The sequence below is a fragment of the Ictidomys tridecemlineatus genome, chromosome Y, assembly GCF_052094955.1.
Source record: "Ictidomys tridecemlineatus isolate mIctTri1 chromosome Y, mIctTri1.hap1, whole genome shotgun sequence".
NCBI classification, from domain to species: Eukaryota; Metazoa; Chordata; class Mammalia; order Rodentia; family Sciuridae; genus Ictidomys; species Ictidomys tridecemlineatus.
In genome coordinates, this window is record NC_135494.1 from 13,755,954 (window position 1) to 13,782,199 (window position 26,246).

Here is a 26,246-nt window from a genome sequence, read left to right on the forward strand (position 1 = left end):
AGGTCCATCCCACACAGAAACTGGAGCTGAACAATTAGAAAATGGCTCCCTTGGTTTATTTAAATGGATAGTCAAAGGCAGGGGTAAGGTTACAGGGGTGGTGTCTTGCTTCCTGATGTCTTTCAGTTAGCAGGTTGAATGGCATCTTGGCAGGTTTCACCCATCTCAGAGAAGCTGAGTGGCTGCCTACAGCAGGTCCTCTCATCTCTGGTGCTGTGTTGGACTAAGCAGAGCAGAATAGAAATTCGCAATGTCTCTGGGCAGTCAACCAGAGGAAATGCCCACTGGAAGTTCCCAGACACCAGATTATCTCATTCACCAGGCCACAATGCACAACACAGTCTACACAAAGCTTGTGGACAGCTCTCTGCATCTGTCACTTGTTCTGTGACTTCTATAAAGAGAGAAACTTGTAAATTTGGGAATATAGCGCATATTAAATTTGCACTGGGGAAATTTATAGTACATACATTTAGAGCTAATTCTCCTTGCAGGAGATTTTTAATGCAGTTTTTAATGCACATATGTATTTTACACTATGGGGTTCTCTCTGCTTCGGATTTGCCTGTCTTTTTTTATATGAAAACATTTTGCTTTATTCAGAATAAAAAAATAAGTGATAAATAAAAAATGACTTGTGTTCTGTACTATAAAAATTCTTGATTCAAGTGCATTGCAATAATATCACCAAATAACCATTTTGCAAAACTCATTTAATCACACTTGGGTAAAAAGAAATAATTTTGTGTATCTGCATGTGTGCATATGGCTAAAGGGGACTGGGTATGGTATGCAATTTAGCTGGACCATTTTTATTCATAATTGTGGATTTTACCCTTTTTAAAAGCACATTATATCTCCAATTAAATATTTGCAAAATTTCAGTTTCTTTGCAGTTTTCTCCCCACGCAAACACCTCAAATCTCTAAACTGTTCATGGCTCCTGTAGCCTTTCCTGCTACCCACAATTACACTATTCCTTTACTTTCTGCATTCAAGCTCCAACATAAATTCCACATGGATACCCTCAGACATTGTCTCTCTCAATGGGTCTATATCTAAAACCCAGAGATTAAGTTATAGGTAAACTGAAGGAAGCACGGTGAAGAGTTTTAGCTACTATGATCTTGATGGAAGTCTGAGAAGGATACTTTGTATAGAGGTGTTATTTTTCCTTACTTAAATATTTTTCTGCTTCTTCATTTAAAAATGTCTTCTCTTTCTTTCTAAATCCTGTATCCCTTAGAGAGAGAACATCTGATGACATATTCTCAGTACACAGATGAGAAGTCAAAGACACCATTTTCACAGGAGAGGTAGAAGTTATGCAAGTTAACAGCTCAACGTAAAGAAGTAATGGCAGACTCTGGTGAGTGCTATACTTAGAAGTAGAGACAAGGAATAGGGGTAGGAGCCAGAGTGACTGTTTTAGATAGAATATTCTAAGAAAAACTTTTTGGAGAGGTAACACCAGACCAGAGGTCTACATGAGGAGGAATTATGAGTCATGAGGTCTGAGGAGCCAGAAAAGAAGGAATAACACATGCAATGAAATTGAAACAAGAATCTACGTGGAGGGTTTGAGGGACAGCAGAAGGCAGTGCATTACAGAGCAATGCCAGGTGAAGAAGGGCAGAAATCACAGACACACCTTGTAAGCCAGGTGCTAAATACTCTCCTAAAGAATCAACTCCATTATTTAAATCTTAGGATAATTTTCTGATTTTTGAACAGACTACTGAATAATCTATATATAGATATATCATAAGGTATTTAACAATTTTATCACTATTGGAGAATTTGGGTGTTAAAATATATTTTCCCCAATATAAATAATGTTTTAACATCTTTGCACATACACTTTGTCCTAGTTTGCAATTACCTCTATTACAACATACTTTAAAAATTCCCTGATTACTAAAAATATTTGAAAACAAAAGTTAAAACCTCATGTGTAAGAAACCAAATAGAAAATCACTCCTAAATAAGCTTCCTTACTAACCTGTTCTGAGTTTAATTTGCTTCATTGGTTCAAATGTGCAGAATGTGAACCAGGCATGATGGCACACACCTGCAATCCCAGAGGCTCGGGAGGCTGAAAGCAGGAGGATCACGAGTTCAAAGCCAGCCTCAGCAAAAGTGAGGTGCTAAGAAATTCAAAATTTCTCTGTCTCTAAATAAAATACAAAACAGGGCTGGGGATGTGGTTCAGTGATGGAATGCCTGGAGTTCAATACCCAGTCTCCCTCCCCTGCAAGTTTCAGGTGAGTGGCTGTGTTGGCCTACAATATTGCTGCTCTACCCACCAGCCTCAGTCATTTCATGGATTGTAAGAAACACTTGGCAAACATGTTGCTGCCTGGGTGCATCAGTGTCACTATTGTTAGAAAAATGAATGCTGACTACCTTCTTCAGAGTCAATCATTCATGCACACATTTCCATGTTTACTCAAAACTCTAACTCCTTTCCCCATTTACACTAAAATTGATGGCCTCTGAACTATACTATACTGCATCATGCTGAGGCATTTAAAAGTGAGTTTCCCCATTGCCTCACTAGTAAATCCACCACCTGAGTGTATCTACCTTTTCTCCTTGTGATAGATTCACTGTCCTCATTCCTCCCAGGGGCCAGACCTCAGTGTTAGTTTCCATCCTCTCCCAGCTATTTAAGACCTTTGCTCCCACACCATCATTTTCTCTCTTATTGTTTCATCATCATACAAACGTGTCTCTATATCAGCATTCAACAAACCAAATAAGTATGTTAGTTGATTCTAGGCCCCGTGGTTACCCAAATCCACCCTGTTCAAGTTCCCTATCTAAAACGTGTACCGTTTGCATATAACCTATACACATCCTTCCACATCCTTTAAATGATCTCTAGATTATTTGTAATACAGTTGTAAATATTATGCAAGTTGTTGTTAGACAAGAGAAAAAAGTATATAGATGTTCAGTATGGACAGTATTTTTAAAAGTATTTTTGCTCTGTGGTTTTTTTTGAATCTGCAGATGTGGAACTCTTGGAAGGCTGCTGTAAAAACAAATGAATGAAATATCCTTAGACTCCCCTAAGTCTCTTCCTACTGTCCTATTTTTTGGCTATTCACAGGAACACCCGCAAAACAACAACAACAACAACAAGAACAACAGAAAAAAAATGACTTTACTCTCTTTCTCCATTTTCCACTACCTCATTCAATAATGCCTTCACTGTGATTTCTTTACCAAACCAAGTTTTATTGAAGTGGGCAACTTTGCTATTCAACAGTCACTTATCAATTTTCATTATTGTCACAATTTATCATCCTTTTATCTTAAGTTTTTAAGGCAAACCCCTATTAACTCCTAGAACATGCATCCCTAAATTTCTTTCTTACCCCATGGAATATTCCTCCTTGGTCTCCATTTCTGGATCTTCTTCAGATCTGAGAAGTTGGAGAGCTTCAAAGCATGGTCCTTACTCTTCCTATCTCTCTGTGTCTTTCCTAAGGGATCTTATTCTTTCAGGGGCCTTTAAACTCTATTTAAATACTATAGGCTCAGATTCATGTCTGCTGTTCAAAACCTCTTGAATTCAAGACTGATGCATCATATAGTCTACTTGGCAATACTTTTTGGAATATCTGATGGACAATTTGGATATAATGCTGACAAAATAGAGCAACTGATCCTGCACATGTTCCTCTGTTTCCAAAGTTGCTCCCTTTGTTCCCCACCTCAATAAATGGAAATGCCAAACTATAATGTTTCAGAGCACAAATCTAGAAATCAATCTTGATCATTCTCTTCCTATGTTCTGCATCCAAGATGTTAGCAAATCCTGTTTAACTCACTTATATAATATCAAGAAGACAACTGGATGTGATCTTATATCCACACACACACTTTTCACTACCTGTACTGCTACTCCCTCAATTCAAACCAAAATTATCTCATTAAGACATAAAACCAAATTTATTTTCCTCTTGTGATTTTTGTTTCTACCATAGAATATTTCCGTAACAATCATAGTAATACTTTATAAGTATAAATTGGATCATATAATTCTTACCCTATTCAGTGTTTTATTGCACTTAGAATAGTGTTCAGTGTTGGGATGTGGCTCAGTATTAGGCTGCTTACCTGGAACACACTAGATCCTGGGGGTTCATTATAGTTACAGACTATAATCTTAAAATTTTAAAAAATACAGCTTTATTTTTCAGTTTTTTAATAAAACATTTAATAATGTATAGAGATTTTTAAAAACCTGAGCAGGAACTCAGACTGCTGATTAAGAAGTGTACTTGTCAATAATTTAGATGTACAGAACTTTGACACATAAAGTTACCCTCTGAATATACAGGAAAATTTAATGTAAATACACCACATGTGACATTTTTTTAAAATTCATGTTAACATTTTTTATTAACATCTTTCAAAATGTATATTTTCCTAAAGAGAAAATCTCAGCAAGAAGTAATTTTAGTTTCTTCTCTTTTAAAGTTGTTTATCAATTAAGACAAACAAAAAAATCATTAAAAAAATCCTGAGGACAGTAATCCTAGTAAATTTGAAAGGCTGGCTTTGCACTCTCTGGGAAGGGCAACCTTTTCAAGTGAGTGGACAGCTTCAGGAAAAATAAATGCGGATCGAACAGACCCTGGAGATCTGAGGGCAATAGATGTCACAGACAGAGAGCTTGCACACCCTGCTCAAAATATTGCCTCTTCATGTTGTTATTTTGCTTTTAACACATCCTGGGATAATTTTAATTGAAAATTGGCCCCAAATATGATCAAATCACCATTCAGATAATAAAAATCCTTATAAGTATAAGAAACTGAAGTCAAATTTCTTCCATTAATAAGACCTTATGTAATCATTTATATTATTTTTGTCATTAGAGCTTTTTTAGGATCAATAACTGAATCATCAAAACCATTCCAATTTCTCTAAATTTCTGAATATGCCATAAGATAATTTTCTTACCCTTCTTTTCAATTTTCATGTATGTTCAGATTTATTATTCTGTATTTCAGGCCAAATACTAGGTTTTGTTCCATTTGCGTTTTACCCTGAGAGTTTGATAACAATTTCCAAATGGGATCATGTCCCCTGTGCCTCTGTAGAGAGATTTTTATATTATGCAATACTCAAGAGAATGAAATCATTCAGAAAATAAAATGCTCACAATCAGGAAAGTGATCTAAACCTGGAAAATGTTATAACCTTTATACATCTCATCTAGAATATGTGTATATTTTTCTCACCTATCTGAGAGAAAACAATAGTTGATGGAACTTAAAATCTTAATAAAAAGGGAAACTAGTCACAAACTAAGAGGGTCCATCTTTTGAAGATGGCAGTGCCATACTCTTCACATTATTTTACACTGTGATTATCCATTATTTCTATTAGTTACTATTCTGCTTCCTTTGTTTGCAAATGACACTTCTAGCTTTGTATGCCTTAAGAGATAACTTAAAGAGGGGGGAAAAATCCAACAGCACTAACTATTTGATTATTTGGCAATATTAAACTCAGTTATCTTTTTTTTTTTTTATTGAGAAGAGGGGAAACAGGAAGCAGAAAGACAAGAAAAATTGAACTCATTATACTTCGCACTATGATGCCGCAGTTAACATTCTATATAAATGCGTTAAAAAGTAAGTAGTGGGGGGTCTGGGTGTAAAAAATGCTTAATGGATTAATTGTACTCATAAAATCAGAGTGCAGAAGCTCAAGTCCGTCTATTCTGCAACAGCCTGATTCATCTAGCATAGTGGGGGTGCACCCAAGAGGGTCACAACCCTTCAGAGTGACTATATAGCTACAGATCTCTTCAGGAGTGTGCCAAATTGTGTGATATTGGTTCCCCACTCGGGACTAATTGAGAGCACCAAACTCATTCTCACTTGTGATTCAAATAAAAGATTTGAAGACCTGTCACTAGAGATTTTTCCATCCGAGTAGGAAAGGAACAGTGTGTCCCTATGGTATCAATGCAGCTACTTTGCTACAAAATGCCTAGTTTTTATACTATAAGAAAGATGACATTTCTTGAAATACCTCCTAATTACTTCAGTTTTATATATTACACCTCTGAGTGTGAAAACCCTGGAGTCCTGCAATTACCATTAGACTCATTCCTCTGGCAGGTTACATGCGCTAATGAAAGAAAAAAAGAAAAACTAATTATATTCCACAAATGGCTGTTTATTAGTGAGTCATTCTCCTCTTTTTGCCCTTCTAGGATGCTTTTCTGATTGCAACAGGCTGGTATACATTTTACTTTATTAAAATTTTAAAAAATATATAATCTTTAAAGAGGAAGAAGGGAAGTAACACTTTAAATGCTATCTTAAAACTTAAATATTTCAAAATTTCTTCATGCAATTCTTAATCAGGAGAGTTAAATAGTCTCATTTTCTTTGTATTGCTTTGTCTAATAACATACTATTTTCTGAACATTGCTCCCTAGTTACCTATAGTGTACTCAACTACTATTCCAAAGGTTCAACTGCATTTTCAATGTAAAGTTTAAATACAGAACAGAATAGTGTAGGTTTGTTACCATATGAAAGGCATAGGAAATAGTCACTTATTTGCTCTTTCTTTGCCAAATAACTCTGCATGCTAGAAGCAAAAAAAAAAAAAAAAGATTTCACCATTGAATATCCATTGAGTTGGAGTTTATATAACATCTCTCAGTTCATCAAAGCATCAATTGTCCTAAAGTGAATCTGTAGGCAAAGACATTGATAGTCTGTTCTTTAAAGCTAATTTGACAACCACCTATCCCAATTAGGTTTGTACAAGAGTTGCAAGGGTCATGTTTGGGGTAATTTTGATAAGGTCATCAGAGACCTTGTCAAAGACTGAGAGCACACTAGGGACTGTGTTGGACCAGTTAGACATAATTGTAAGTTAAATTCTGAAACCATTTCAGGATCTAAGAGCCCATTTAATAGGTAATTCTAATTTAGACTAGATAATACAAGGTTTTTCAAAAATTTCAATGGTTTTTAGTAGTTTTAAAATTTTATTTTGAATACTTCTAAATGTAAAGCCATGAATATATGTGCAAATATATTTTAGTAATTTAAAATTGCTCAGTGTATAATAAACCTATAAAAGCATAGCTTTTTAAATTTGGGCACAGAATAAAAAATATTGTTCTAGAATAATCTTCATAGAGTAGGCTTTGGAGACAAACAAGTATGCCAATTTCTCAGGCTACTTATCATTCTCCTTTTGTTTTGTTTCTAGCAGAGAATATCACAGAATATTAATTTCTGTACTTTTATTTTTTCATAGTTACTTTCTGCAAACTTTTCCTTGCGAGTTAATGGCATCCTCATGGCTTCAAAGAGAACTAGTGTTGTTTTAGTAGGAACACAGAAAATAAATAGTTTCTGCTTTTTTTTTTAACTTCCAAAAGAGTTTCTCAAAGTCCGCATCAGAAAATATTAGCTTTGGAATCAAATATTTTGTCTTATAAAAACAAAACATTACTGAGAAAAAAAGGTTATGTAGGAAAATCTGCACACACTTTACTTTTTCATAACAGAGTGGAAACAATAGATGAAACCATTCAAGACCATTTCTAGAGAGAACAGAGCAAAAGGACTTACAGTAGTCAGATAGGGTATGCCTTTGAATCAGTAGCAGATCAGCATGTGACAGCTGAGTCAACATTCTCAGGCTGTCACAGTGAACTTGGCCAGCAGCATGGAGACTCCTGGGAGTCAAGTCTGCTGTTCTGCTAGAAGATCATTTTGCTATTCTATCAAGCAGCTCAGGCTGTCCATTCACATTGCTCCCTTACAAAACCTTCTATCAACAGTTTACATTCATGACAGCTGTAAGTCATTCAGCAGAAATAATGCTTGTTCATTCCCAGGACTTTGCTAGTTCTCAGGGAACTCTTCTATATGGAAGGTCCTATTTTCAATACTGAAGACACTTCCTAAGCGCCACAAAAGACTAGGAGTCTTGATACAGAGGCACTTAGATGGGGTATTAACAACAGAAAAAAAAAGTAAATTAAGTAGAAGTTAAGCAGTTACTGGAGCCATAGAACCTATAAATGCCATCTAGATTTTGATGGCGAGAACAGAATTGTGACATGATTTACACTGTTTTAATAAGACTAAGGAAGGCTGATATCAAAGTGAGGATTTTCAGAAGTAGTTGCGGTTTCAACCAAAATGGCACTAAGCATACAATAGATTCATTACCCTGAGAATTGGTATCCTCAGCTTCTGGGAATTCAATTATAATAATAAAAATGATGCAAATAAATTTGCAGGACCAACTCAATTTTGGAATCAGCTCCACTTTGAAGGAACCTATGTGGATATTTCTGAACGGGATTTTGCTGCACAAAGGAAGGATATGTAAGACATGGGTTTTCTAGAATGAATTTAAACACAAGTTCTCCTCAGACCTTAGCTAATATATTAGGTTGCTTTGCTTGATATATTGGTTACAGTCAGTATTAAGTAATAAATCAACAGATAAATCTATTTATGCATGAATACCAAGTTCTGCGTTACAATCCCTGCTTCAAAAGATGGTGGGAAATCAAGAACTCTCCTTGTGCCTATGTGAAGGCTCCCAGTAATGTAATACTTAGAACAAATAGTGTGTTCCATGCACAAATGATGTCAACAGGTAGAATTTTTTGTTATGGATGAAAGACCTAGGCCTCACTCCAAAGAAATCAGAAACCATATTTTAAAAATGTCTCCAGGGGTGACTCATATGATCCTGTTTGGAAAGCATGATTCTAGGGAGCCTGCTGTTTGATTAACTTCCCTGTGCTTGCTACCAACAAAGGATTCTAGACCAATCCTGAGTGACACACATCCCATCCTACTCTCCATGTAACAATGGAGTAGAAGGGAAGGACCCCCCACTGTTGTATTTGTGGGTCTGGATAATTATGAAATCTACTCTATTGCCATTCGGTTTCATTCTAATGAGCATTGTTAATATGCTTGGCATTTCTCTTGGTCTCAGAAATGAATAAAACATGAACCCAATATTGAAGAAGGGACAGTTGAGCAAACAAATAATTAGAATATATTGATAAGTGAAACTTGTTGCCTTTGTTTTATGTTGTATTAAGTGTGATTATTTATAAACAACGAAAACATTCTTGATTGATTCTATAATTTCTTTCTACTGTGTGGTGGCCAGGGGCAGACATTCTCCTAAACAGTGATAACACAGAGCCTTTTAGGAAGTTGAAGTTTAGTAGGAAATAAGTAATATAATAAATATAATAAAACAGAGAAAAAATAATACCATATAATTAATTATAAAGATTTGGGGAGATGTTTAGCATTTGTATTTATTGTTATTTATGTAATATAGTAAGAAATAATATGATAAAATTATTTATAAATTTATGGGAAGGTATTTAGCATTTCTTCTAGTGCAGATTTTCTGATAATTAGTTATCTGAGTTCTTGTCTGAAAATTATTTTATTTCACCTTACTTATTCTATTCTTCAGAGTATAAAATTGTAGGTTGGCCTTTTGAAGTGCTTTTAGGTGTCACTCACTTGTCTTCTAGGTTCTTCATTTCTTTGAAGAGTCAATTCTTGTTTCTGTTTCTCTGAAGGCAATGTGTCTCCTGTCTTCAGTGGTTTTAAGATTTTTATCTCTGTTTTGCAAAAGTCCTACTCATGTCTACCCATATGCAGTCATCTTGATATTTATTCCACTTGGCATATGGGAACAATCTTAAATTTTTGCAATGATGTATTTACACAGTTTTGGAAAATTATCTGTCATTTTCACTCTAGGTATTGCTTCAGTCCAATTATATATTTTTTTCTTCTTTTAGGACTTCAGTTCACTAAGCCCCATATGTTTCTGACATCCTTTACCGTTTTTTGAATTCTTTTTAGGTGTCCTTTAATCTTTCCCCGTGCTTGAGTTTGGATATTTTCTATAAGCTCATTTTCAAATTGACCAATCTTCTAAATTTTTTGGTTCTACTATTAAACTCACCTAATAAATTTATTTTTAAGTTATTTTTAGTTCCTGAGTTTCCTTTTGACTTTTCATATAGATATCAACTCTTTGTATATAAATTCTTCATCTTTCAACATATTCTCTGTAGTTTTTCCCTTGATTCTCTTCAACATGTTTTATTTTCTAAAGTCCTTATTAGGTCATTAAAATATCAGAATCACTTGTTGGTGCATTTCAATTGTTCATTGTTTTCTCACTTTTAATTATGAGGCTCTTTCTTTTAGCAAGTGTAGCTATTTTCAATTGTCTGCTATGCACATAAATAAACCATAAAGGCCTGAGATAATGCTTTCTCTTTAAGATGTCTGCCCTTTCCTTAACTAGACAGATAAAATGATGGGTAATCAACTTAGTTCAATCAAGGACAATTCTGAGTTGACTCTGGATTTCAGCCTGGTAATGTTCATTCTGCTTTTAGTTTATCCCTGACTCCCTCTCCAGGTATTTGCAATGATAAATCTGATTTATCCTATATAGTTCTTCCCCTAACTTCAATCTCATTTTACCAGACTGACAAAAATTTTTCACTATATTTCTTAAGAATCTTTTCATTTATATTTTAAGTTTTGTACAGAATTCACCAAATGCCCTAACAGAAAAAATGTCCATATGTTTGAGTCTGCTTCCCTCAAAGCTGTGATGATTTATAAATTCTTCAGAAATAGTCCTCTACGTCTTCAAAGCCCAAATTCCAAGCCTCTGACCTCACCTAAAATCAGCACATGCCTCAAGGGAACAGCATCTTAAAAGGTCAGGGCTTCTCTTTGGAGAACACCTTTCCAGAGTAGTCATTCCCCCAATAGATCCCTGCTGTTTTCAGCTTGTTGGTGTCTGAAGTTTACAATACAACACACACACACACTCACACACACACACACACACACACACACACACACTCACACACAAACACCATCTATATAATACAAATATATAGTTCTTCCTTGATTATACAATTAGCCTAAAAAATGTCTGTAGTCTACTTTTAAAAAAAAAGTTCCCGTTTTAATTTATTTTTCAGTGAATTTTGTTCTTTTGCTTTTTTTTTTTTTTGTCTTTTAGTATGAAGCGAACTTACAAAGTTTAATTCCTTGGAGAGGATGATAAATCCTTTTAGACATGTTGAATTTAAGGTGACAATGGACCTGACATGACACCAGCAGGATGCTGGAGGTATGGGACTTGAACATAGCAACAAGGTCAGGGCCAAAGATACAAATCTGGTAGACATGGTGTAAAGATGATAGTTTATATTATGACAATGGGTGGCATTTTCAAGTAAACAATGTAGCCAGAGAAGTAAAAAGTTTCAAGGACCCTATTTCTCACAGAGAAGGAGAAAAGAAAAACAAAGAAGAGAGAATTAAAGAACTTAAAAAAATAAGCACAATAATTCAATGAATTATCAAGAAAAATAATGGAGGTTGTGGCTAACCAAATGGCAATAGGAAGTTTCATTTACAGATTTAGGAAGGAATTGTATTATGTCCAATTTTCACTAATCATGGAACATTTTCCTCTATACACTAAATGAAAAAGTACTTGGATAGTTGGGAATTTTAAATTTCAAAATTATCCTAATTAGGTCAGTGATAGTTAACTGAAGGGTTCTTATACTACATACATTTTACAGTAAGGAAAACAAAGTAAGAACCTATAAATCCAAAATATTGTCCTCTTGATAGTTGTTGAATTTACTCTTAGTAACTATAGGTCTTCTTTAATAGTAATTGAATAGATTTTTTAATTATTTAAAAAGTATCAATTCAAATAAAAATGATTACAACAGATTTCCCTCCATACTACCATATTTCATATAGCGCTACAAAAGCTTTTTTTTTGATATTAGCCTATTGGATACCCTTCTAAATGAATAATGCATTTTGTTATAAGAGAAATAAAACTGAGATTGTTGTAATAGAATGTTATTATGCATCTTACTGTATCTGGTTTTAAGGATTTGTGCCCTATTTGTTCCTTAGCTAACTGAGCATGACAGGTTTTATCTCCCCCTATCTCTTATATTCACAAGGAAGCAATTTCATTCCCCAAAGCTTAAACAGAGCACATTCTTTTGCCTTTTAAATAGCAAATTTTAAAAATAATTTACATTTAGATATCTGAAGTAACCATCAAAATTATAAAAATGGAACAGCTTTCCAGAAGTTGCTTTCAAATGTGTTCATCCTGAAGCACACATATCACTGGATGAAACTAATTACTTTTGGCTCTCCTTAACAAGGCATCTCAGGTATAATGAAACCTGATCTGTACTAGGTCCCTACTCTCACAAATTTAACTAAAAACAATTTCAGCTCTTGTAAGTGTAAAATAATTCCTTGAGGTCTATATGTTTATTGTTTTATTTTGCAAAATGATACATCATTCACTAATGATAATACACACTTCATAAAAGTAGAGACTGAGATCACAAAAATCATTTGAAGAAAAGTGGTAGAAAATAATTTCAATCTCAATAATTTACTTTATTAAATCTAATAAAATATTTTTTGCATTTAATGAGAATATCACTAAGATTTTTGCTTATGTATTACTATTTAAAAAGTTATTTAATATATTTCATTTTCCCCAGCAGTTATTCTAATACATATATACCATGTTATATGCGTTTTTTCCTTTAATTACAAAGTACTTTGAAGTTAAGCATTACTACATGGGAAATGGTATATCTTTCCTCTTCTCAAAGTTACTGAATGCAGTTAACGGCCGGGATTAATTTCCATTTCTCTCTATTGAATATATGAACAAAAAAATTCAAAGTGTCAGGAATAGTTGAACAAAACAATATTATTTATTTATATGAGAAATTCTGAAAACTATTAATCTAATAGCCCATACGACACTTAATGTGAAAAGTCATTTGAAAGCTGGTGCATGCCTATGACATAATGATCCCATCGACTGAAGATAACAAGTTCAAACCCAGCCTCAGCAACTATGCAGAACCTAAGCGACATAGCAAGATCTTGTCTCAAAGTAAAACATAAAAAGGGATGAGAATGTAGCTAAGTGGTTAAGTGCCCCTAGGTTCAATTCCTCATACCCACTCCCCACAAAAGGCAGTTGTTAACAAATTAGCACTTTTGGATAAAGATAAATTTGATCTTGGTTTCCTTAACAGGGCAACCATTAAAATCTCAACCCAGGAATAACATATTGAGGGATGCTTCAGAATGTTTTCATTGCTAATATCTAATCTAATAACAATAATGTGTAAATAGTTAATATGCCATGTGTATTTTTTGTTGCTATCATTTACCATTTTATTTTATATTCCGATTATTTTGTTAATTTTTTTTTTAGAGAGAGAGAGAGAGAGAGAGAGAGAGAGAGAGAGAGAGAGTATAAATCTTTTTGTAGATGGACACAACACAATGCCTTTATTTTTATGTGGTGCTGAGAATCGAACCCGGGTCCCACCTGTCCTAGGCAAGCGCTCTACCACTGAGCCACAATTCCAGCCCTATTTTGTTAATTTAAGTAAGATAAAATATTTGCAAAGCAGCTTCTCTGGTGAAATAATTAATTAAATAATTTATTTTTCCTTAGATAGGAGAGAGATAATAAATGAAACATTAAGTCTTTAGTAACAATGTTAGATTTTCATAGAATTTTCATTGAAGAAGATATATTAATAATACAGCCATATGTATTAAAAGAAAACTTAAAATCAAACAGGTTAGTTCTTTGTATCATATTATTGTAATTAAATCATCCATTACTGAATGTTCACACTGAGCTTCATTTTTATGGCTGTAATCTCTGGCGCATAAAGCATACGAAAACGACAACACAAACTTCTAAACTCTAAACAGGTAGCTGAAATTTGTGTCAATGTTTTATTACATTTTATCACTTCTTGCCAATCTTTATGATGAAGCAGTCACCTATTTATAAAACACTTTATGGAAATAAATACACTTCATCCACATATATAAGGATCATGAAATTTTCTCTCTGGGTCTATTTGTCATATTTCTCCATAAGCCTCAAACTAGCTGACCCCTTCAAAAGGTAGAAATGTTATTTTATTTTTCTGGTGAGTTGAAGTAAACAATCATTTGTATTCTATACTCTTAAGTATTAGCAGTTTCAGGAGTGCCATTTTTGAGTTTTCATATATCTGTATATGATATATTTTTCAATCACCATTGCTTCCCTCTGGCATTATAATTCTTGAAAACTGTGAGGAAGTTGCAACTAAAGAATTAAATGGTATAAATACACTTTTCTCAAACCCTTTGAGCAGCAAAGGGAAGAAAAACGCAGCACAGATAACTGCATAACTTTGCCCTTTATGGTTTTACTTTAGATTATTTGTTAAAAAAAGAAATTATTAAATTTTCATGTGCTCTGCAGAGCCTAGCCTTGGTGTATAAGATGAAAACAAAAGGAAGTATTATTAACTGCTTCATTGCCAAGGAATAGGTGTCATATGCCTGCCAGCACTGCAATAACTCATGATCCTCTGGATTGCAACTCTCTGGAATTGTGATGTTGCAGGATGTGTCCTCACTCTGATTTCAGTGCTCCTGTTTGAGGTCAGGAGACCCCAAGCTGCCTTCTGTGCCTGCAGTCATCACGTGGCATAGTGAGCACAATTACAGAGAACTTGTGCAACCAGCTTGACTCACATCTCTGTTTTTTATATTAAACAAATTCTACGATCTGCCGAAATCATTTTACTCATCCAGTATGCCTGAATACCTTCCTTACAAGTTTTTTAAATAGAAAATATCATTAAAAGTCATTGCAGTGTGAAATTTCTTTGAAGAAAGTGGATTATAGAGCAGCAGAGACATATATAAGGAATTCACGTTGTTGAAGAGGCCTGTTTGCTTTTCTGCATAGAGGCAAATATGAGGGTAAGCAGCCCTTTTATCTGTGTCCCTCCTAGAGAGGCCTCAATTGCTTTGCACTGGACTCTCTACCTTCCTGAAAGGATTGCTGCCACCCAGAATGGCAGAAATACCACCCACTAGGGAAAATTTTGTTGGCCAGGGTGAGGACTCCTCCAAAGTCTGATCCTCAAACATGTTTCGGAAGCCTTAGTTCTTTCTCATACCATAATATCACCATTTTATCCACCTTTTATCTTTGTCAGTGAACCAAAATAAATCAAGGTTATTTCTACTTGATATAAAGCCACATATCACAGTTCAATAATAAATGAACAACACCAAAAATGCTGAGTGTTTTCTTAAACTCAGGAATGCTACGTTGTAAATGAGTATACCCTTATTATCATTCCCGCTTCTCTATCCTGCCAAAGTATATGGCCCTGTAAAGGTAGTCTGCAGGATCTTCCCTTCCCTTTTCCCTTTCCCTTTCCCTTTCCTTTCCTTTCCCTCCCTCCCTCCCTCCCTCTCTTCTTTCTTTTTCTTTATAAAGCATGTGATCAGCTCTGAGTTTTAAAACTCTCAGCATCTTTGTAGAATATTCCACTTTAATAAGGAGTAAGTAAAAGAACATTCTAAAATATTTGTTGTTCAAAGTTGATAAGAAGTACAAGCTTGAAACTCTCTCAAGAATCAAGATCTACAGCTACCTAGAAGGGATGACCTTGGTTAACTTCTTTGCCACCAATTTTATTGCAAAAAAAAAAAAAAAGAAAAGAAAAAGAAGAAGAAGGAGGAGGAGGAGGATGGTGATTCCGAAATCAGAAAACTATATTATTTCAGTAGTAAAGACATTCTTGTTGAATATACAAAAGTGATACATGTGCTTACAACATATTGAACAAAGAAATATGAATTTAAAATGCACTTTAAGTCTTTTCTAGATTATTTAAGAATTAAGTCTTTATTTTGATCATTTTGTAACAAATTATACCCCTCTGGTAAAATCTTTACTCAACTAAAACCCCTTAATTGTTTGAATTATTGCACTACAATTTGGGCTCAATGAGGAAAATGTTTAGTATATAAACAAACTGATTTTAAAAATCATCCATTTTTCTCTATGAAAAAAAATCCTACTTAACTTCAAAAATCACTCATCAGTAAATGTTATAAAAGCACAATGCATGATCACTATATTCATCAATATTTCACACTTGTTTTCCTTAAAAACACAAAAGCATAGTTTTGTGATACATCAAACATATCTCCAATGATGGAAATGCAGAGATATAAATCAAAACACCTTCAGTTTACCTTCTTGACAGGTGCATCTAGGTAACAAGAGCAGGGTGAGACTGCCCTCATTAGGAAGAGACTTGTTATCACACACTGATGACTCCCGTAAATGGGGTGGTGCATTACCTTTGAGAGGTCCCCAGCCTCCAGATAGAAGCAGATAACAAACACGTTCCAGGTAACCCAGAGGACTAGCCAGACAGCATACTGTGGAAAAGCAAGAGAGAAGTGACAAGGAATTAATTGGGAATATGCTGTGTAAGATTAAAAAAGAACTTGAATTTCTGTACTCCTAATTCATAAGATTCAGGGGAAATATTAGATATTGCTTCTTTCCAAGGAACAGGACTAGATATACTTTCATCTCTCTGTTGCTTTCCTTTCACTGTTATGGAATCTTACACTATTATAGCTCAAACTTACTGAAGGAAGATTTTTAGATTTTAAGACAAAGTAATTAGTCAACCACATTTCTGGTTTAAGGGTGAATTATTTCAGCTTCTAGATACATAAAATAATGGCTTCTCCAAAAGAAACATTAAGTATATTAAAAAAACTAATATTTTCATCCAATAAAATTGTCCTTATATAGGACAATGTATGACCTTTCTCCAAGTTAGGATCCTCTTCAAATCAGTCCTCCATCTAATCAGCTTTTCTCTCCTTGGTGTCTCCTTTTCATTTCTCTATTCACATTCTCACTTTATCCTCTTATAATCTCCCACAACAATAGCCGTATAGCTACCATGCCCAACTTCCTTTCACTGTCCAGTTAGTGTAACTTCTGTAGGGATGACAAATTTTCTTGCCAACCCATACTTTTGGTGATTCAGTCAACTAACAAGAATGAAGAATCTAGAAGACAACATACTAGCAAAACCCTGTATATACAAATGCCAAAGATAAATGCTCCCTGCATCCAAGTCAAGAAATAAATAAGAAAAAATATGGTAATCATACAGGAAATATAAATAGGCATTTAACCTGAGAAGAGGAAAGAAGACGGAAAGATCACATAGCATAGCCTGGAAAATAAAAATCACTTGCATTAACACAAGGGGTCAAACACCTCCTAGAAGTGAATCAAGCTAACTTCAGATTTAATGAAATAGAGTGGAGATTGGAAGGTTGGTGGTGAGAGGTTCCTGTCAAAAGAGAAAATAGCAGGTAGGATTTTCTAAAAAATGCAAAAAGATGGTAACATGTCACTTCCTGCTAAATAAATGCCCATGATTTCCATTCTCTCCATGGTGAGTTTGAAGTCTTTATTTTATGGTTCAAAACTGTGACCTTGTACCATATTATCTTTTGAACCACATGCTTCAGTTAATCCCTTGAGTAATCTTGAATTCCAGGCACATTGAATACTTCCTGTCCATGTACTTGGAGAGCTATTTCCCATCCCTTTGCTGTTTTGTATGTTACTCCTCTATCCTTCAACAATTTTTATTCCCTTTATGTAGTCTTCTTACCACCTATCACTATTTTATTTTTCCTCAGCAGTCAACTCAAATATCATCTCCTGAGTTATACTCAATCAGAATTGGCTGAGTTCCATGTACTATGTGAATAGACTCTGCCTATCCTGATTTTATTGCAAATGTCTTATATTTAATTATTTGCATGCATTTTCCAATGTACAATGATAATCTCCTTGAGAAAAACGACTTTAAATATATGTGTTGATATGCTTAAGCTCCCCAATTAGTACTTTTGGCAAAATATGTATTCAGAAAAATCATCAATAAATCAATGACTAGTAACCTGGAAAGCTAGTGTCGGAAATGAGAATTCTATGATATGATTATGTAGTACTAAATGGTGACTTAGCTGTTTCTCAAAAGTGATGGGTTTATCAAAATGCTGAATAGGTGTATTGCTTAGTAGAGTATGAAAGCCAAACCAAGTGGTCCAAGACAACAGAAGGGGACTGAGAGGATATTTGAGGTGAGGACTGGGAAATGGAGACAGGATCAAGAAACTGAGCAGAATGCAGTTAGAGAGGAACTTCAGTTTCAGAGCAAAAAATGGATGAGACTTTTAGGTTGGCTCAATATTGTGAAGAATATTCATCTCACTATAATTAAAAACAATAAAAAACCACAAAAATCTATAACTATTTTTCTGTTTTCAAATTTAGGTTTCAGTCTTAAAACTACAATAATGGTTCTTGCTTCAAAGGTAAAAGGCTGAGAAAAATTTATGCCTACAGGTTTTAGTCATTAGATTTCAGTGAGAAAGAAGCAAGTGGAGTGGAATCAAGCATCCAGGCAGATTGTAATATTTTATAATGTTCTTTGTTCATAAGGATACATGTTCCCCACCCCACTATATTTGCGATGGAGAGCTAAATAAACACTGTGTACTAAAAAATGATGTAGCAGTACAGTAAAATATTTGGTAGGAGCTGTTATACACATATCAAATATTCCTGGAAATTTGTTATTGGAAGGCATGCTTCCTGATGCAGCAGTAAAGAATGTCAATGCTGCAGCCTTTATATTTCACAACTGGAATTTCATAGTAAGTTCATTAAGGGCTACAAGTGGTATTTGATTCCATAGAGCATGCATGGTATACCAACTGTATCAATGATAGCTATTAAATATGAAATAAGAATACAGAATCTTCATTAAGATTAATTTAAGCATCATTTATACTTAGTTACTAACATTTGTGTATAAATATTGATGTAAATTATACTTGGTATGTTTACAAATCAAGCTAAAATGTCCTGTTTTAGCCAGTAAGGTTAGTAACTTTCTGGAAGGATAAGTAGGGTAATGGGTCACCTACAAATAAAGAGCATAAAGAGATTAAGTATTTGGAATCTAATGTCTGGTTTTATCAGTTAGGAACTCTGTGGCTCTATTCAAGTCAAAGGGTCATAGTATATTTCAGTTTCCTCAAAGGTAAAACAGCTTATTAATAGAAACCTCACGTGGCTTAAAGGAGAATAAAGATGAAATATTTGAAAATGCTCAGTACTTGAGTTCTCAGTATATTTTCCATTTTATTAAAATGATTATATTATATTATTATCTTCCCTTGTTATTATAGTAGTAATCCTATAAATTTTATTCCCTAGTATATTAAAAATATACTTCCTATATTAACTTTTATAAAACATTGTCTCAGGTAATTGAATTTGGGAACTTGGTTTATTTTTCAGTTCAGCCTAGTTCTCACTTTGAACTGTGGCTTTTTAAATATATATTAATGTCATCATTGATAGCTACATGGCATTTATGAAACAAACCTCTTTTTCATTTAGTGTCATTAAAATACATTATTATTTCTGATTAAGTATATTGTGTAATAAAGCATTTTCTATCTATTTTCTGAGTTGTTTTTTTTTCCACAGTAATTATTGTTCATAATTTTATACACCTCTTTTACCCTATCTCCTACCCCCACCCCCACCCCATCCGCCTTCTATCCCCACCCTGCAGCAAATGCAGTGAAGGAGCAGAGTAAAAGTTCCTTCACTTTCTTTGCATTTACTTTCACTTTACCATTTTCCTTTTATATTTTATTATAAACCAGTTAGCCTCATATATCACTAAACATCATAGTCTTATAAAACAGAATCATCACCTTTAATAATGTAGTTCCTTTAGTTAACACAGAAAGTCACACTAATGCTGTGGAGGGCTATTACTGATTTACCTTTACTCTAAGGCAACATTTTATCTATTTTAACTGTATCTCATTTAACTTATTAACTGCCTTATTTAAGTTTCTTTGACATCCTTTCTTCTTTCTCCAAATTTATTTCAATTATTATTTTCTGTGTTTGCTTTTCTATTTTCTTAGCTAGTATTTATCTGAACCAATATCTTCCAAATGGGTTTTTCCTAGTTGCCCGAATATTGGTGAAGATTTTGTAATTCCTTGTAATTTGGTCTATGAGTTATTCTATCCATAACCCCCTCCATTCATACTATTCTTAAGCGTAGTCATAATTATTTTGAGCATAAAGATCTGCACTACCCTCTTTCCAGTTGCTACAGCTAGTGGATGTGAAATAATTGACAGTTGTTCAGTTTGAGTATAATTGGAAAGGATGTTCTGCTCAGGAGAGACAGCCTAACAGGATAACAATGTATCACGCTTGCTATCTATCATCTAACTTGTAGTTTTCTTCTAAAAACTAAACTTGCTGGGAACATTATTTTTTTTTTTCTTGTGGAAAGAATCTTATGTTCTATGTTTCAGAAAGAAACTTTCAGATGCTATCTGTAGTGAGAGACAAATTCCATTGTATGATGAAATTCACTTTTTAAGAGTTGATATCTGAGGCACCAAGTAAACCATTTGAGAAACTGGTTCAACTTGAATCTCCAGCTACATATTTTAAACTATCATTTGTAAAAGGTAATAGAATCATCATGCTTTCCCTGTTGTATTTTTAACTCCAAAGATTAAGTCTAATTAGCTAAAGAAAAAAATAATTAAAGCTCTCAGTCATGATAGGCTCAAGTTCTGGCTAGACTTAGATATGCACTAGTGTAATATTTAGAAAGGTAAACTAGAAAGAAAAGGTTGACAAAAATTTTATTATAAAATAACAAGTTACAATTGATGACACTGCAAATGGCTTGCCATTTCTCTCTCTTACAGTAAAGCTAACCTAAATTTAAAATATATATTTTTAAATTATAAAATATATATAACATGCACAATGCATACAAATTTTCAGTCTGTCAAGTTCTTCTTCATATGCATACTTACAACTTTCAATTTTTGTTGAAATTTTATTACATTTATAAATTACTTTAAGGAAAACTGAATACTATGGCATTGGGTTTGCAAAATAATTTCTTCAAGAAAAATTATGGGGAAAAAAGACCCTTACTTAAGACAAACATCTTGTGTTTCTCACAATGACTGCAAAGTCTACTTAAAGAAAACATAGAGTGCCTGAGGCTGGGGTTGTGGTTCAGCAGGTTTGATCCTTAGCACCACATATAAATAAATAAAAAGATGAAGGTATTGTGTCCAACTATAACTAAAAAATAAATAAGTATTTTAAAAGTGTCAAAACAAACAGTACTTGAAAAGAGGACTTAAGAATATGGTTTGACTAGTAATTTATTGTTTTAGTTTTCCTTTTTGTACACAGAAAGAGAAACATATTAGAAAAATATAATATTAGACAATATTTCATCTTTTCAAAGGAAATATTTCTATACTTTTTAATCAGGTAATTTTTTTAAATACTAGAAGACTTCTAATAAGAAGGTTACTAAGCAAAATATTCAATAATAACTACATTTTTAAAAATTGTTATTTCGTTTTAACAAGTACATTTTGAAAATTTTTATAAGAAAATTATTTCCTCATGAACCCTGAGTAAAATTTATCTTAAACTCTTCTCTTCCATTGTTCTCTTTCTTTTACCTTAGTTCCTTTATTTAATATATTTAGATTGCTGTTGGATTACAAACTCCATAAAGGCAGAGATAATATTTGGTTTTGTTTACCACCAAAATGCCTGATATAAAATGTATGATTTGAATGTTGATATATTCAAACATTTTAAAATATGTCTAAAATACATGGCAAATTTCTCTTTAAAATTACCAAGTAGGGAAAACTATTACCTAGTGATAGTACCTCCATCATTAGGGGATGAATGTAAGAAGCACCATTTGATTACTTGCCACATGATGCTTAATTGGAGAAGGAGTTAGGAACTAGATTGATTCACATTAAGTATCAGCAGAATATAGTAGCACAGTAATATACTATACTGCTTCCTCATAGCATCTGCTGCATAGGAATGCTATGGAGAATCATTTTTCATGCTTTACTTCAAGAACAATAGAATATCTTCTTCTTGAAGTAAAGATTACAATAGTTGATACAGAGCAACATTATGATATATAACTGGGTTACTACAGATATGATTTATATTTATCATTGATTTGCAATCAATGCAATCTATAGGAATGTTTTTTGGTAAAATTTTTTTTTACTAGGTTGCAAAAATGGTATCAACTTACCAATATCACTGAAAATAGTGATACTATTGAAAATCAGAGAGAGCAAACTGAGAAAATACAAGTATCACTTTATTGTAATTTTGCCATTATATTTTCTGTGAATATTTTTTAAAACATGCATGCCAAAATCAAATAAGACATACATGACAATTCAATCATGCATTATGAATTATCAGAATAAATTTCTATCAATTAATTTTCTGTGCTTCTCTTGGAATCAATACCTAAAAATCTGTTTTTCCTTAAAGTATTTAATTTAGTTGAACATATAAACCTTTTTGGAAATCATATCTGAGTATATTTTGCTTAAACAAAGTAAGACAGACTCTCGATGTTAGAATATTCAACAGGAAATGTTTTAATGAACACATAAACATAGCTATTAAGTTTTATGTAACTGCAAATAAAAACAGTATCCCAAAGGTATTCTATTCTTCTTGAAGTAAAAAGTGGAAAATGATTCCTCTTGAATAAAAAAAAAATAGCAATATGAATTCAGCATCAGGGTACTGACTATAATTTCCTGCCTTTTACTCACACAGAACATTTCATACCAAGTCACTTATTGCTGTTCAATCATAAGGCTGGGCATGTTCTACTGAATGTACTTCCAACACCTATAATAACAAATCAAGTTGTCTTGACCATTCCAATTGATGTAATCAACTTTGAAAATTGAAAGGTTAATGAAACATAGGGAATACTGAGAAAATACTAAATTATATTAAAAGCTGAATTTGTGTGTCTTAAGAAACATATAGTGGTTTTACTGATGTATGTTTGCCTGTATAGCAAGGCTGTACATGAGTGTGCATATTATGATTATGAGTGATGAGAGAACATTCCCCTTTTAACTGTGGAAGGCCGACTCTGCTTCATTGTCACTAGTTGTGATTAGAAATGCTATTTTTTGCCAGTCAGTAAATAATTTAAAATTCATATTTATTGATATTTTTGGTTTTTAAATGCCTGTTTAAAAATTGTAACATAAGTTTTTTTTTCTAAATTCCAGTAAAAAGTGTTCTTTCTATATGGAAGTTATTTTTTTTTAATTAGCCCAACAATACAAATAAAATTGTTTCTGATTCTGGTTACATAAGTATTTGAAGATCATATTCAACATGTATTATCATGCATTAAAAACAAAGATTCTTGAATTTGATGATTTATTTATAATACATCTAATAATGTCTTTTATTACAGTGTTTTTTTTTCTACCCCCAACACTGCACAATGTTAGGCTAAAAAAAAAAAAAAAAAAAAAGATGGTGCTACCAAAGATATTCATATCCAAATGTCTGGAACCTGTGAAAATTATCATATATATAGCACAGATAAAAATTTTAAAAAAAAGTCTTTGCAGATGTGATTAAGAAAGATTTTGAGGTAGGAAGATTATGCTGGATTGAGTTGGCCCAAAGTAATCACATGTGCCCTTGTAAGAGGGAGACAGATGGATCTTTTAAAAACAAAGAAAATAAATGATCTTAACAGAGCAGTGAGAGATTTGAAGATGATAAGCTTAAATACTGGACTGATATGACCACAGACAAGGGAATTCCACAGATACCTAATCTGTTAAAATGCAAAGATCAGATCTTCCCATAGAGACCCTGAAGGTAGTGTGATTTGTCTTAGTGATACTGATTTCAGACTTCACAAAGCCAGAAGAATCCATTTTTGTTGTTTTGGTCAGCAACTCTGGAGTAATTTGTTCCAAAATTAGCAAGGAATTAATTTATCCACCCAAATTTTCTCTCTCTCACTGAAGAGTGATAGTGGAGAGTAAAATACCTAAAAGCTGTGAATAAGAGTAATTCACTTCAAAATTGAGATCCACTCCTTCCTGGAAATTATACATTGCTTCACAATTGGTCCACTGCTTATATTTGAATGACTCAAAAATAAAAACACCTGTTTTAAGTTATTTGCCTGATGATATAATTACTGTGAAGGTCTTTTACAGGAAATAAGGTACCTCCCCTTTTTTTAATAGGCATCTCAACAAATTCTTAATGTATTTCCAACATTTTTGCAATATGATTGTTTTATTGTTTTCAGAAGTTATTGCACTAAGTTCTAGAATGAAAAAAATCAATAAATTCCAACTCTGAATATATCTACTGTAAAAAATATTGTCAAAATGAGTTTAGAACATAGATACAATTTTGAATATTATTTATTGTAACTAAATTTGAAAGCAAGGAAGGGAGAAAGGAAGTGATAACCATCAATACAATGGGATGATGCTTTTTAGCTGGGATATTGAATTACATGATATCATTAAAAATATTAAAAATTCTAATAACCAGATAAGCAGTCATGAACTTATCAACAATCATTTTAACCTTAAAAATTGGGAGAGCGATTAAATGTGTAATTTTTAATATCTGTCAATTCACTATTTATACCAAATACTCTTCACTATCACCCCCTTTTTTTAATTGTTGGTCGTTCAAAACATTACATAGTTCTTAATACATCATATATCACAGTTTGATTCAAGCGGGTTATGAACTCCCAACTTTACCCCGTATACAGATTGCTGTATCACATCAGTTATCCTTCCATTGATTGACATATTGCCTTTCTAGTGTCTGATGTATTCTGCTGTCTGTCCTATTCTCTACTATCCCCCCTCCCCTCCCCTCCCTTTTTCTCTCTCTACCCCTTCTACTGTAAATCATTTCTTCCATTTGTATTATCTTGTCTTACCCCTCCTTTCCTCTTATATATCATTTTGTATAACCCTGAGGATCGCCTTCCATTTCCATGCGATTTCCCTTCTCACTCCCTTTCCCTCCCACCTCTCATCCCTGTTTAATGTAAATCTTCTTCTCAAGCTCTTCGTCCCTACCCTGTCCTTGTTTACTCCCCTTATATCAAAGGGGTCATTTGGTATTTGTTTTTAAAAGATTGACTAGCTTCACTTAGCATAATCTGCTCTAATGCCATCCATTTCCCTCCAAATTCTATGATTTTGTCATTTTTTAATGCAGAGTAATACTCCATTGTGTATAAATGCCACATTTTTTTATCCATTCATCTATTGAAGGGCATCAAGGCTGATTCCATAATCTTGCTATCGTGAATTGTGCTGCTATGAACATAGATGTAGCAGTGTCCCTGTAGCATGCTCTTATTAGGTCTTTAGGGAATAGACTGAGAAGGGGAATAGCTGGGTCAAATGGTGGTTCCATTCCCAGCTTTCCAAGAAATCTCCATACTGCTTTCCAAATTGGCTGCACCCTTTTTTGAGGGGATGGTGTACTAGGAATTGAATTCAGGGACACTCGACCACTGAGCCACATCCTCAACCCTATTTTGTATTTTATTTAAAGACAAGGTCTCATTGAGCTGCTAAGCATCTTGCCATTGCTGAGACTGGCTTTGAATTCCTGATTCTCCTGTCTCAGCCTCCCAAGCTGCTGGGATTATAGGCAGGTACCACTACACCCAGCCCATTATCACTTTTTAACAAATATTTAATACTAGGAGTGAATATTGCCATATCTAGGTCAGGAAAGTGAATGGAAGGTATCATTTCAACTCTATGAGTACATTTTTATGATAATTTTGACCCCATTTGAGGTATCTGTGTTTCTAGTTGATTGATGTATGCTAGGATACCTGAAAGTATTGAGTCCTTTATCCCTATTATAAATAATTACTTTTAAACAGATGACTATTCATGTATTGAATTATAGCTTTTCAACTGGGCTTCATGGAAAAATTCATGATACACATAGATAATTATACTATTTGCAAGGCACACAAATACAAACAAAGGAGAGGTTTTGAAGCACATGAAAGTGACTAACACAGAGACTCTAGTCATCCCTGGTTGTTACCAAGGAGCTCAACATTCTGGTGTGTCTATAAACAATTAACTGCAATACTACTTGAAAACATGCCCAAATGTTTTCAAAACATTTTCAAAACAACAGTCTTTAGAATGTATCAAAAATAGGGCTGGGGATATGGCTCAAGTGGTAGCACGCTCGCCTGGCATGCGTGCGGCCCGGGTTCGATCCTCAGCACCACATAC

The 26,246-nt window shown here is 33.6% G+C and overlaps 1 protein-coding gene across 1 annotated transcript in view; it reads right to left on the reverse strand.

The window, feature by feature from the left end:
- Positions 1 to 26,246, reverse strand: part of LOC144372174 (sodium/potassium-transporting ATPase subunit beta-1-interacting protein 2-like) — a 346,772-nt gene that overhangs the window by 257,073 nt on the left and 63,453 nt on the right. The window contains exon 3 of the mRNA XM_078035568.1: positions 16,317 to 16,397. Within this exon, the coding sequence (XP_077891694.1) occupies positions 16,317 to 16,397 (81 nt within the window). The remainder of the gene's footprint in view (positions 1 to 16,316; positions 16,398 to 26,246) is intronic.